Source organism: Euleptes europaea, chromosome 2 (genome assembly GCF_029931775.1).
Source record: "Euleptes europaea isolate rEulEur1 chromosome 2, rEulEur1.hap1, whole genome shotgun sequence".
Taxonomy (NCBI): Eukaryota; Metazoa; Chordata; class Lepidosauria; order Squamata; family Sphaerodactylidae; genus Euleptes; species Euleptes europaea.
Genome location: NC_079313.1, coordinates 102,419,170 through 102,431,623, shown reverse-complemented (window position 1 = coordinate 102,431,623; position 12,454 = coordinate 102,419,170). Strand labels below are relative to the sequence as shown.

The 12,454-nt window shown below is 43.3% G+C and overlaps 1 protein-coding gene across 1 annotated transcript in view; it reads right to left on the bottom strand.

Annotated features, from left to right (window-relative positions):
• The window catches only part of MYBPH (myosin binding protein H), a 32,590-nt gene that overhangs the window by 10,732 nt on the left and 9,404 nt on the right, over positions 1–12,454 (bottom strand). The window contains exons 3-4 of the mRNA XM_056844603.1: positions 9,209–9,376; positions 2,181–2,269 (exon numbers count right to left, since the gene is read on the bottom strand). Coding sequence (XP_056700581.1) covers positions 2,181–2,269; positions 9,209–9,376 — 257 coding nt within the window. The remainder of the gene's footprint in view (positions 1–2,180; positions 2,270–9,208; positions 9,377–12,454) is intronic.

The window sequence follows — 12,454 nt, the reverse complement described above, 5'->3', positions numbered from 1 at the left end:
AGTCTCAAGGCAGAACTACACATTACTTTTAATTGCTTGATCTTTTTTTTAAAAAAAACTTTGGCTTGGATCCAGACTAAATTTTTTCTTTTAATGGAAAACATTCCTATCGGAGGAATGGAATTTTCCTGCTTCTGCCACTCCTGTTGCCACTGATCGCCCCAAAATGCTTCTCCAGGGGGCAAGGGACCATTTTGGAAGAGCTGGTAGGGCAGCAGCACGAGGGGAGAGACAGAAACATCCCATTCCAGCAACAGAAACTGAACTTTGCATCTAACCTTACATGTACTTTTCCAAATGCCCATACTTGGGCTGCTTTCTGGAAGGGGAGAATGTGGGGGGGGGGGAGGGAGGCAAATTATTTTTCCTGTAGTTTTGCTAGAAGTCCCCCCCCTCCAAGTTTAAGTGGCTCAGTGGTGAGTTTTTCCCAGTGGGAAATGGGAGTGGAGGGAAGAGTTTAAAACCTTCCCATCAACCCCTCCCCTCACAGTTATTCTCTCCTCCCAAAAACCAGCTCCAGAGGTTGTCTCTGAAAAATAAAGTCATCTAAAATAACAATAGAACTACATGTAGCATGCAGTTCCACCTTAAACCAGATTGATAAGTGCATAAATACTTTATCCTGTGTGTGTAGTGGTTGAAGTGTTGGACGAGGATCTTGGAAACTCAGGTTTCCCCGTTCTGCCATGGAAGCTAGCTGGGTGACCTTGGGCAAGTCATACTCAGCCTAACCTACCTCACAGGGTTGTTGTGAAGAGAAGAGAATGATACATGCTGCTTTGGGTCGCCATTAGGGAGAAAAGTGAAGTATAAATGAAGTAAACAAATAAAGATAAGACTCCAATTGCCACAATTGTCTGGCAGTGAAAACTTTACCCACTATTGCTCTGAATTTCCCTATATTTTCGGATTCTTGTTCACTAAGGGAGAAAGAACAGTGGCAGATGCTTATTTATTTAAACACTGCCCATATTCTAGATGCCTTGAACTGCAGGCATATTTCCATCTCAGCAACGGGAACTGCATTTTATCAACACCCTTTATTGGACCCTTGTGGATTACCAGCATCAAATGTTCTTCTGGCGGCTGCCTCTTTAAGGAAGGGGGGGGGAATTCATAGGCGCCTCTGGCTACTAATGCAGCTGCCCAAGAACCAAGGAAAGGCATGGGCTGATACCAGTTCCATACCATACTGCAAGCCATATGGCTTGCTATTTTTGACAGGGAGTTATTTTAGGCTCTGGGCCCCAGTCCCAGAGAGCTGGGCTGAAGCATATTGCCTCTGCCTTCCTGACATGCACAACAGGCTTGATTCCACTGTTGAAGCATTTTATTCTGCAAGGGCTGTTTAAATCAGAAGAAGTTGAAAAAAATGTGTCAGAACACAGTGCTGAGGTAATTCAAATATGACTTTTTTTTTTAACAATGTTCTGGGATTAGAACATTTAGAATGTAAAATCTGGTGACAGATTTTACATTACTTGCAGTATAATAATGAAACGCCTTTCTGAAATGTTTGGGTTAGCCACACGCTGCTTGTGATTGGTCACATCGCACACTCCCAGACTCAGTAGCTTTTGTAGAACTATTTACAGCCCTAGGTTTACCAGATATTAATCTCTTCTCAAGCTGCAAAATTTCCTTTTGCGCCTCCCCTGCATGCCTTCTCTCTCTCACTTGACATTTGGGGCCATATTCAAGCCCAGCTGAGTTCTTTCTAGAACTTCAATAAATCCCCATTTTAAGTTCGTCAAACTGATCAGTCATCATGCCTTGGCAGCTGAAATCTTCTACCTGAAGAAACCCATCTAGGACTTTGCTGAGAGAATGCATCTTTTCTGTTGTTGTCCTTTCTCTCTCCCCCCTTCATTAGTTTCTTAACTCATATTGAAAAGCTTTTCTCAAACTGGGTCCAAATTACAACCAGCCATTAACAGGACCTGGATGGCCCAGGCTAGCCTGATCTCGTCAGATCTCAGAAGCTAAGCAGGGTCAGCCCCGGTTAGTATTTGGATGGGAGACCACCAAGGAATACCAGGGTTGCTGTGCAGAGGAAGGCACTGGCAAACCACCTCTGTTAGTCTCTTGCCATGAAAACCCCAAAAAGGCGTCTCCATAAGTCAGCTGTGACTTGACGGCACTTTACACACACACATTAACAGGAAACATTATCCACTTACCCGGAAAGGAATCAGCAGGTTCACTGGCTCTCCCACAGTCCTCATATATAGCTCCCTCAAGTAGCGTGGCAATCGGATCTTGGGATGCTCTGGACAAAGCAGAATTATACCAGGCTGGTCAATGGTATTGTAGACCTCTTACCTTGGAATCAAAGAAGAATCCCCTCAGCCTGGGATCCTCAGGGAAGTGTTAAGAGGGGGCTCCCAAATATACATATTGCCATTTTTCAGCTGGATTCCACAACATTATGAGGGAACAAGAATCCTTTTTTTTTCCTTTTCTTATTTTACAGCAGGGGCCAGCAAACTTTCATTCTTAAAGAGACAGACCATGTCAAGATTCAGAGCGAGACAAAGAGACAGTATCAGAAAGTCCATCTGCATACCTGAAAATATACAACTTTAACATTACTGAAAATTGACATGTTGATTAATAATCCGTAAAGCTTCTACAGCCCAAACACTGTTTGTTTTGAGTACTTTATTTGGAAGGGGCATACTCAAGGTCTCATAAATAAATAGTAAATATACACAGGAGCACTCTAAGCAATTGTTTTAGTGCACTGCTATAGTGTGCTGTTTATTGAAAGGGCATAGTGTGCCCTTGGATTTCTGGCAACCGTTCACTTCTATCATTTCCCTTTCTCTAGAGCATCTCTTAAGAAGCTCTTCAGTCTCATGAAAATCCCTGCCTGCCATCCCCCTCACATACTGGTTATTCTAGCATCCCTCCTACCCCTCCAATATACCTTAAGTTTAATATTTAATTTTCTTTTCTTAAGGAGACATCTTCGGTTCCATACTGAGCCACCTTTGGCTCTAGAGGTTGCAGACTACTATTTTATAGTAAGGCTAACCCATTAGGGTTAAGAGGATTTTTTGGTAGTACTTTTTCCTGTTTGTTAAATGACCATTCCAGTAATTGGAATCAGTAGGCGTAGACTGGAGTAAGTCTGCATCAGATTGCACTGTAACCCTCCCAACTTCACTATACAATCACAGTTCAAGAAGCCTTGGGCTTGGATCCTATGACACCACCTCCTTGGCATAGAACTAGCTCCTCCGACTAAATGGGGTTTTTTTGTTTGCTGAACAAAATACCCCTACTGCTGCAGACTTTTAAACCCACCCCCATTTCTGCTCATCAATTTCCCTCCTTCCACTTTCAAACATCACTGTTCGTGTGCTGTTGCTGAGGATTTGCTGACCCAGAAATATTCCTGGGAGCTCAGTTTGCTGGAGCAGGAGATGGAAAAGTCCCACTCCGCAAGCTGTGCTCCAACTGCATACCTTATAGGATTCAAGCACCATTTCTCAGATACATCACCTTGGAATTCAGTGAGCAAGTACAAACAAGGCTATGAGAAATATTTGGGTGATAACAGGTAGATTTTCAGCATGACACTATGAACTTTATTAAGGCTGCAACAAATGTTTTCTACAATCTTTTGCTGGGAGACATGAGGAAATCGTTTTTGTCTTTGTATATGTGAAGAGGGAGTCTCCGAAAATGTACACATTACTTGCTTAGTTGCCCTCTTTAAAAGTGCAATGAAAATTTATTTATTTCTTGTTTATTATAGGAGCAGTTCCGTTAGGTCTAATTTGCAGAAAAATTGTGTTTGTTTTTAGTGTCAAATGAAAATATGGAGGTGACCCACATGTTACCATTTCAGCTATGGCTAGAACAAAACAACCTTACATGTATTTTGTTTATCTTGCAATCGATTCCCATGCAATCTGGATAAGTGAGTCACCTTTTGTATAATGTAACTTATGCAAATATTGTTGATTTTCAGGTTTTTATTCTGTACCGATACTTTAGTATACTTTTTTATTTTTATAGCTTATGGTATCACTAACTAGCATATTAAATGGAAAGCACCCTACAGCTGTCTCACTCTCAGGGCAAGCCTAAACAGAATTATACCCTGCTAAATCCATTGAAGTGAATGGGCTGAGAAGGGCGTAACTTTGTTTAAGATTGCACTGAATATCTACTAATGATGGGACTACAGCAGCACTAAGTCTGAATACAGACTATTATTTTCCAAGGAAGACAGTACAAATCCCTGAGATTTTATGCCTACTATGGTGAGTTACGACTTGTTAAATGGTTGGTTGTATTCACCTTAAACATAGAGGTGCAAATGTGCTTACATGAACTGCTGTAGCAAAGTGTTTCTAGCAACATTCTTGGGGAATTAATTCAGTACCTAAACATCAAGGACAGCCTGTCCTTCACCCTACAGCACATTCCTGCAATGTCTGAATCCCTAGGCTTAACTCAAAGGCAAGACATTGTGTGTATATGAGCCAAAAGCACATGGTAGAGCTATACATTTATACGTTCCCTTGAGATGCAGAAAATGGTAATGTCTTTTTAATAGCTTGTCATCACCTTCCCTAGAATCCAAATAACAGGGATGCAACTCTAGCTTGTTTCATTTGCAAGCAGTCCCTTGAGTATGAAAGGAATTATATTGGGGTTTAATAAAAGATCCATGTGTGCCTCAAAGGCGTAAACATTCCAAAGCAATCATGTGCAGAAAGGTCCAGGATTAAAAGGAAGGGGAATAATATTTCAGCAACTGTGTACGTAACGCATAGGCAATACAAGAAGGGAGCCTGAAAAACTCAAACGGTGCAGCCAACAACTAAACCAGCATTTTCACTCACCCATGTAACTAGCTCTGGATTCTTTTCCTGACACTTCTCCATATCAGTCTTGAGAAATCCAATATCCCAATTTAAAAGAGCTGATTTATATATAACTTTGCAGACCCCTGCATAGACCACATGCACAATTAAGCCATAGTTAAAGGTGACACACTAGTTCTTTATCTGTGCACCCACCGCCCAAGGATTCTTTCTATGCTAACGTCACTGCATCATGTAGCAGCTAATAGAGGGGACTTGGACCAATAAGATCTGCCTTCCAATCCCAGCTCGGCCATAGGTGGCCTTGGTCCAATCACTTTTGCTCTCAGATTAAACCACGACGCAGAGTTGTTGTGAGAAGGGAATACAATAGGACAACCACTATGCCTATTGCATACCAGGAGTGCCATATTCAATGGCCATTTGAAACTTTCTCTCACACCCCCAGATTCTCCAATCCAATTGCCTAGCTTTATTAAATCTGCATCATATTTTTTAAATTAGTGTGTCTTTTTGTTACCATGGTCATTAGATAGTCAAGATAACAGATGAGAAAGAGCTCCTTTAGAATACTGGTGTGAGGTCACCATGGTGGGCAGAGACTTTATGACAGGGATGTTAAGGCACTTTCATTAGTCTGATCCCAAAGGCAAAACTATATAGTCCAATTTAGTGACACATAAAAGCATTTGCGCTTGCATGTACAATGCATTTATTTATTTATATCCTGCTTGTCTTCCCAGTTGGGACTCAAAATGGCTTTTTTTGTTCTCCCCTTCACCACTTTCTCACAACAGCTCTGTGAGACAGGCCAGGGTGAGAGTTTGTGATGAGCCCAAGGTCAACCAGCAAGCTTCTATGTTAGTGGTGGGGATTCAAACCGGGGTTGCCCAAAGTCCTAGTCCACCACTCTCCCCACTACACCACACTGGCATTAAGCATGTTCTACAAGAAGATGGGTTGCCTGACACCAATGAGTGGGTACAGAGCTGATCTGACATCTGAAGTGGGGACTTCCCAGCTTACATCCTTAGCCAATAGTGGGTACTATATCAACTGGGTAAATAGTCCCGCAGTCTCTGAGGTGCCATAGCACTCTCTGTGGGTACTTGCTCCTACAGAACAACACAGGTGTTCAACCAGAATTTTCTTCCTGGAAGTGAACCTAAAGCAGCCTCATGAACTAAGCACAAGAAGAATGTTTTAAATACCACAATTTTATCTTGATTTTCTAGTTGCAAATCAAGTACATAAAAACTCCTACACCAATCGCAATCGGCTGTATAAGTCAGCCAAACCATGCTTTTCTCAAGCTCAATTTTTACTTTAAATCACTGAAGCGGGGGAGAGAAAGAAACGACTTTTCCAACACATTTACATACTTCAAACACAGGCATTTTGTGAAAAGATACTTCTGCCAACCACATTAGTAGTAGTAGTTACTGGATGTTTTCATGGCTAGTAGATAACCTCAGAGATATCTTCTGATGCCCAAATCTTTGAACCTCCACCACAGAGCAACAGTTTTTTGCAAGTGAACTGAGATCAGTGGGCAAAAACGGGTTGCCCGTATTCTGAGTAAATTCACTAAGATCTGGGCTCCCAACTAATTTAATTTTAAGGAAAACATAGGTAGAACCAACGTCAAAATGCTTCTTGTATTTTATTATGTGGGACAATGCCACAGTTATGATTATTGCAAGAATAGTGTGCAAATATGAGCTCCCCAAGTAAAGTGCTCTATGTTTCTAAAGGATGTACTTAGAACTATATCTACATACAATTGTAAGTCAAATATAGCTATGGCACATGATTTGCTCACATCAAGACATTTTGCTAAAATGGTCCATCTGCTCAGCTTTGCCAGTGACAATGTGACTGACAGGAGAAGTCTAGCCAATATCTTAAAAGTAACCCTGCATTAGACTCAGCCAGGCCAGATTTAAAAAAACTGCCTTTGAATTTCACAAAGAAATGTCTTGGTGCACTTTCTTTGCCTACGGTTAGGGGTGCATAAGTAGTGAAGGCAGTCCGTCTGTAAACCCAGTTTGTGCGTGGTGACATGCTACATTTCAGCCGAATACCCAGCTACACACTGGCTGACAGATAAGGATGTCCATCACCAGCATCCATCGTTTTCCATTAGCAGGTTTGTCTAAAAATAAATTCCTCTCCACAGTGGAAACTGAAATTAGGTTAGTCAGAAGTGCGATCCTGCTATCCAGGTTATACAGGGTCACATGCCACACAAGATACTTTCTCGCCCCATAGCACAGGGACACCAATACCTGGAAAAAGCTGAAGGTGCGTTTAAACATAAAATGTAATAAAGGTCATACAAAGCCTTGGCATAATTCAAATCCAAGGAACCAGGGAGACCAGATGCAGAGGAAGACAGGGCTCTTGTACCCCTGAATCGCTGTGTAAAAAGTGGCAGGTGCAGCTTCCCATGCAGGGGAAGGAAAAACTGTAATTTCCACAATGTCCTGTACTCAGCTCCTTGGTATTTGGTTCCTAGCTGGGGAAGATATGTAAACACAGCTTCCAAAGTACATTACAGCATTCAGAGGAGTTGTTGCTACTGCTCTATTAAGTATGATTTTAAAAATGCAGTACATTTATTCTCATGTTATTGTGCTGACCTCAGCAATGTTGTCACCATTGCTCTGGTGAGAGAGGTAATGTACCAAGACTTTCAGGCCAGGCTGTTCTTGCAATTTTTGTTTGACAGGTTCGAGGACATAACTGCCCAGAATTTATTTTCAGAACTGGATCATGTTTATGAGCACAAATAATCTCTTCTGTTACCAGCACTACTGGTGGTAGATGAAGGAGCCAGGAAGGTTGATTTGAAAGCCTTTTGGGTGGCAAAGGAATTGACTTTTTTCCAGGGATGTGCCCAGCACTTCCAACTGTATGCTAGAAATGCCAAGCTGAGAGTACAGGAATCTACCATAACCCTCGGATAAAACTATCAACTTTCCCTCTTAACATTTTGCTGCTGGAGGTGAGAGTCATAAAAATTGTTTTAAGCTTTAAAAAAAATTCATATGTGCTTTGTGAAGCAAGTAATTCAGACATACAGCTTATTCTCAAAGTCAGTGTTACTAACAGGTCATTTTACTTACGTATTCTGAAGAACAGGTTTATGTTCACTGTAGAGTATAATTCCCAAAGATGCACTTAATTTAGACATGAAAACATGACTAAGACCATGACCAGTAATGCATGTTTTCCATAGTTTGGTGCTCATTCCAATGATATCATATTTATTTATTATTTTATTAAGCTTATACCCTGCCCTCCCCAGAAAAAGCAGGGCTCATATACATGGCTCTGACCATACCACATTAGGCATAAACAGTAGGAAAAATGAACTGAACCTTGGGTGGAGGGGATGGTGGAAGAGGTTGTTTATTTATTAAAGAGGATTCCACACATAACATGTACAGTGAAATCCTAAATAGAGTTACACTCTTCTAAACCCATTAGCCCATGGCGCAGAGTGGTAAGCTGCAGTACTGCAGTCCAAGCTCTGCTCATGACCTGAGTTCGATCCCGACGGAAGTCGATTTCAGGTAGCGGGCTCAAGGTTGACTCAGCCTTCCATCCTTCCGAGGTCGGTAAAATGAGTACCCAGCTTGCCGGGGGTAAAGGGAAGATGACTGGGGAAGGCACTGGCAAACCACCCCGTAAACAAAGTCTGCCTAGAAAACTTCGGGATGTGACGTCACCCCATGGGTCAGGAATGACCCGGTGCTTGCACGGGGGACCTTTATCTTTTTTTTAAGACCATTAATGTCAATGAGTTAGGAATGGACTGTCAGTCTCCCTTTTATCCTACTGCAACTGTTTAAAAATGGGCACATTTTGGAAGGAAAAAAGAAAATGTCAGGTAGGCAAGGGAGAATCTGCTACACAACCACCATTGTATACAACAGTACAATCATCCTACTACAACAGTCCATAAAGCAAGTTCTAGCTGTAGTGACGACATAGACCAAGGATGCCAGGATCACCATTATGTAGGTTCCTGAAGCTTAAGAAAGCCATAAAGGCAATCAGACTGGCCTTGGAGACTCTATTTGGGTGGAAAGGTGGCATATAAATGTTTCTTAAAAACAAATTTAAAAAAAAGGCTGAAATTGAGTAGCATAGTTAACTGGAAGACAGTTGAAATAGCTTGCAATTCATCCTTTCATCGATTCAGAAATCGATGCAAATTTAAAACTGAGCCACTGCTGACCGAAACAAACGTCTCATACAGTCAATGTTAATGAATACGATTAACCAAAGTGTAAATCAAATAGTGACGTTTTCTAATACACTACATGTGTATTACAAATGTCTGCATTGAAGATACATACCAAGAATCTCTCTGATGAGCAGAGGCTGGTCCAGCACAGTGGGTTCACTAATTCCATTATCTTTCACGGCTTTTACACGAATGTGAAGCTTATCACCAGACGTTAGGTTGCGGATTACATAGCGGGTAGAAAGGAAAGGCTTGTCATTGGCAGCCACCCAGTCTGTGGCTACAGCAAAAAAACAAAGACAGGTGAGACAAGTAATTAGAAGCAAGCGGTTCCTTAGCAAAGAACATGTATTAAAGAATGATGAGGAATCTGTTCTAAAACATCATAATGACAGTCAGGAATGTGTAGTGATTAGAGTGTCAAGACTAGGACCAGGAACTAGTACGACAGGTCAAGGCATGTCAAATTAAGTGGATGGAGAATTTCAATGAAAATTTATCTATAGAGGAACGGGAACATCTTTTCAGAAAGGCCTTAAATTCACCCTTTGTCAACATATTCACGAAAACTGGATTAAAATGTTCCACAGATGGTACATAACGCCTAGTGACATCCTTCCAAAATATGAATAAATTATCATCAGAGTTATGTTGGAAATGTCAGAAATCCAGAGGCACCTTTTACCACTGCTGGTGGTCATGTGAAAAGGATCAAAACTTTTGGGGGAAAATTCATAAAAACATCGAACAAATTTTGTTCAACAAATCAAACATATAGATTAAGATCCCAAAAAAAATATTCTAAATAAAGTCCCAGACAATGTGAATAAATATCAACAAGATATGATAAAGTATCTGATAACAACAGCAAGGATGACATTGGCAGCTACCCGTATTTTTCGCTCCATAAGATGCACCTGACCATAAGACGCACCAAGTTTTTAGAGGAGGAAAACAAGAAAAAATATATTCTGAATCAAATGGTGTACTGCCCCTGGAAGCCCGGCGGGGGTCTTTAAACTCCTCCGCGCTGCCATCCCAGGGAGCACAGAGCACTTTCAGGACCCCTCCCCCCACCTGGCTTCTAGGGACTCCCTGGAAGCCCGGCGGGGGGTCTTTAAACTCCTCCGCGCTGCCATCCCAGGTAGCACAGATCACTTTCAAGACACCCCCCCCGCCCGGCTTATAGGGACTCCCTGGAAGCCCGGCGGGGGTCTTTAAACTCCTCCGCGCTGCCATCCCAGCTGAGCCTCGGGACCGGGAAGTGTGGGGGCAGGTTAAATTGCTCCGCGCTGCCTGGGCAGGCAGCGCGGAGCAGTTTAAAGACCCACCGCCCCCATTCCCGGAAGTCCCAGGAAGGGGGGCGGTGGGGGTTTAAACTGCTCCGCACTGCCTGCCCAGACAGCACGGAGCAGTTTAAAGACCGCCCCGCCCAGTTTCCTGGGATTCCAAGGGAACCGGGCGGGGCAGCCTTTAAAGGCGGGAAAAGGCAGGCGGGGGGGTCTTGAAAGTGCTCTGCGCTGCCTGGGATGGCAGCGCGGAGGAGTTTAAAGACCCCCCACCGGGCTTCCAGGGAGTCCCTAGAAGCTGGGTGGGGCGGTCTTGAAAGTGCTCTGCGCTGCCTGGGATGGCAGCGCGGAGGAGTTTAACCTCCCCCCAGAGCTTCCTAGTCCCGAGGCTGCGCTGGGAGGCTGAGAGGGGCCTCCCGCCCCCCAGCTGGCTGGCGGCGTCCCAGGCGGCTCCCAGGGCGGCCCGGCTCCGCGCCCCGCTGCCACTGCGCTGGGCAGCTGGGAGAGGTCTCCCGCCCCCCAGCTGGCTGGTGGCTTTAAAGTCGGCTCCTGGGGCGCGTGGGCTCCGCGCTGGGCTCCCGCTGCGCTGGGTGGCTGCTGGGAGGGGCCTCCCGCCCCCCAGCTGGCTGGCGGCTTCCTAGCCAGCTCCCGGGGCACGCCGGCTCTGCCCTGGGCTGTTGCGGCCGGGGGTTGGCCATGGCTCCCAGGGCCTCTCGCAGCTTTGCCTTTCTCCCCGGGGGCCGGATTCACACATATTTGCTCCATAAGACGCACAGACATTTCCCCTCACTTTTGAGGAGGAAAAAAGTGCGTCTTATGGAGCAAAAAATACGGTATATGGAAAACGAAAAACGTTCCAGATAGCCAAATATGGATTGGAAAATCTTTGCAATATATAACAATGGCCCAACTAACAGAATATTTGAAGGACAAAACATTAGAATACCACCAAGAGAAATGGAAACCCTTCTACAAGTTTATTAACAGAAGTTAAATAATGAGACAGGTTGTGTTACATATATATAGTTACAAACACAAAACAAATAGAATAATTTGGAATATGGTATTAATGTATTAAAAACATACAGATTTAGACATAAACAAACAAATACTTTATTTTAGGAATAATGCAAGTTCAGTTAAGATCAAAAAATGATATTTCATAACTGCTAGAGGGGATAAAAATGTATCAGAATGATATTGTTATATATAACCTTTTTTCCCATTCCCCTTCCCTTTTTCTTTCTGTATCCTAATGTATGAAATACAATAAAAATTATCTTTTTTTAAAAAAAAGACTAGGACCAGGAAAAGCCAGGTTCAAATCTCCTCTAGACCCTGAAAGCTTGCTGGGTGCCCTTGTGCTAGTCACATACTCTTAGCCTAACCTACCTCAGAGGGTTGTTGTGAGGATAAAGTGGAAGAGGGGAGATGTAAGCCCCTATTTGGGAGGAGATGTAAGCCCCTTTGGGTCCCCACTGGGTAGAAAGGTAGGGTATAATGAAGTAAATAAATGAAGTAAATAAAATAATAAAACCTTAAAACATATCCACCTACAGAATTCTTTCCTGGCAATGAGAAGTGAAATCTACAGTCCTATGCCAGTTATACAAGAATAACCCCCACTGCATTCACTGAGATTTGGATCCAAATAAACATGCAAATGATCAGGATTAAAAACAAAAACTCTAACTACATGTCACTAAACAGATCTGTCTTCTTCCCACCAAATCTGATGCAGCAAGATGTCCCAAGAAGCATATGTGGCCGCCTTCTTACCTTCCATCTATCCCTATTGGAGATGGAACATTCTCTTGGCAACATCTGGACATGTTTCTTCCAAGATTATGCCCAGTCCATCTGTTGGGTGAGGGTCTCTGTGTCTCTGCTTTCCATCACCTGCTTTGTTATCTGTGAACTCTTAAAAGCAGTTCACACTTGCTGGTCTCAGGCGCCTGACCTGATTGCCCCAGGTTTCTCCCCCCCGCTGTTCTTCCTGTCAGTACTCCCTCAGGCCGGTGCGGCCTTGGAAGTGTGATAGCTCCAGCAGACTTCCTGGGACTCGTTTG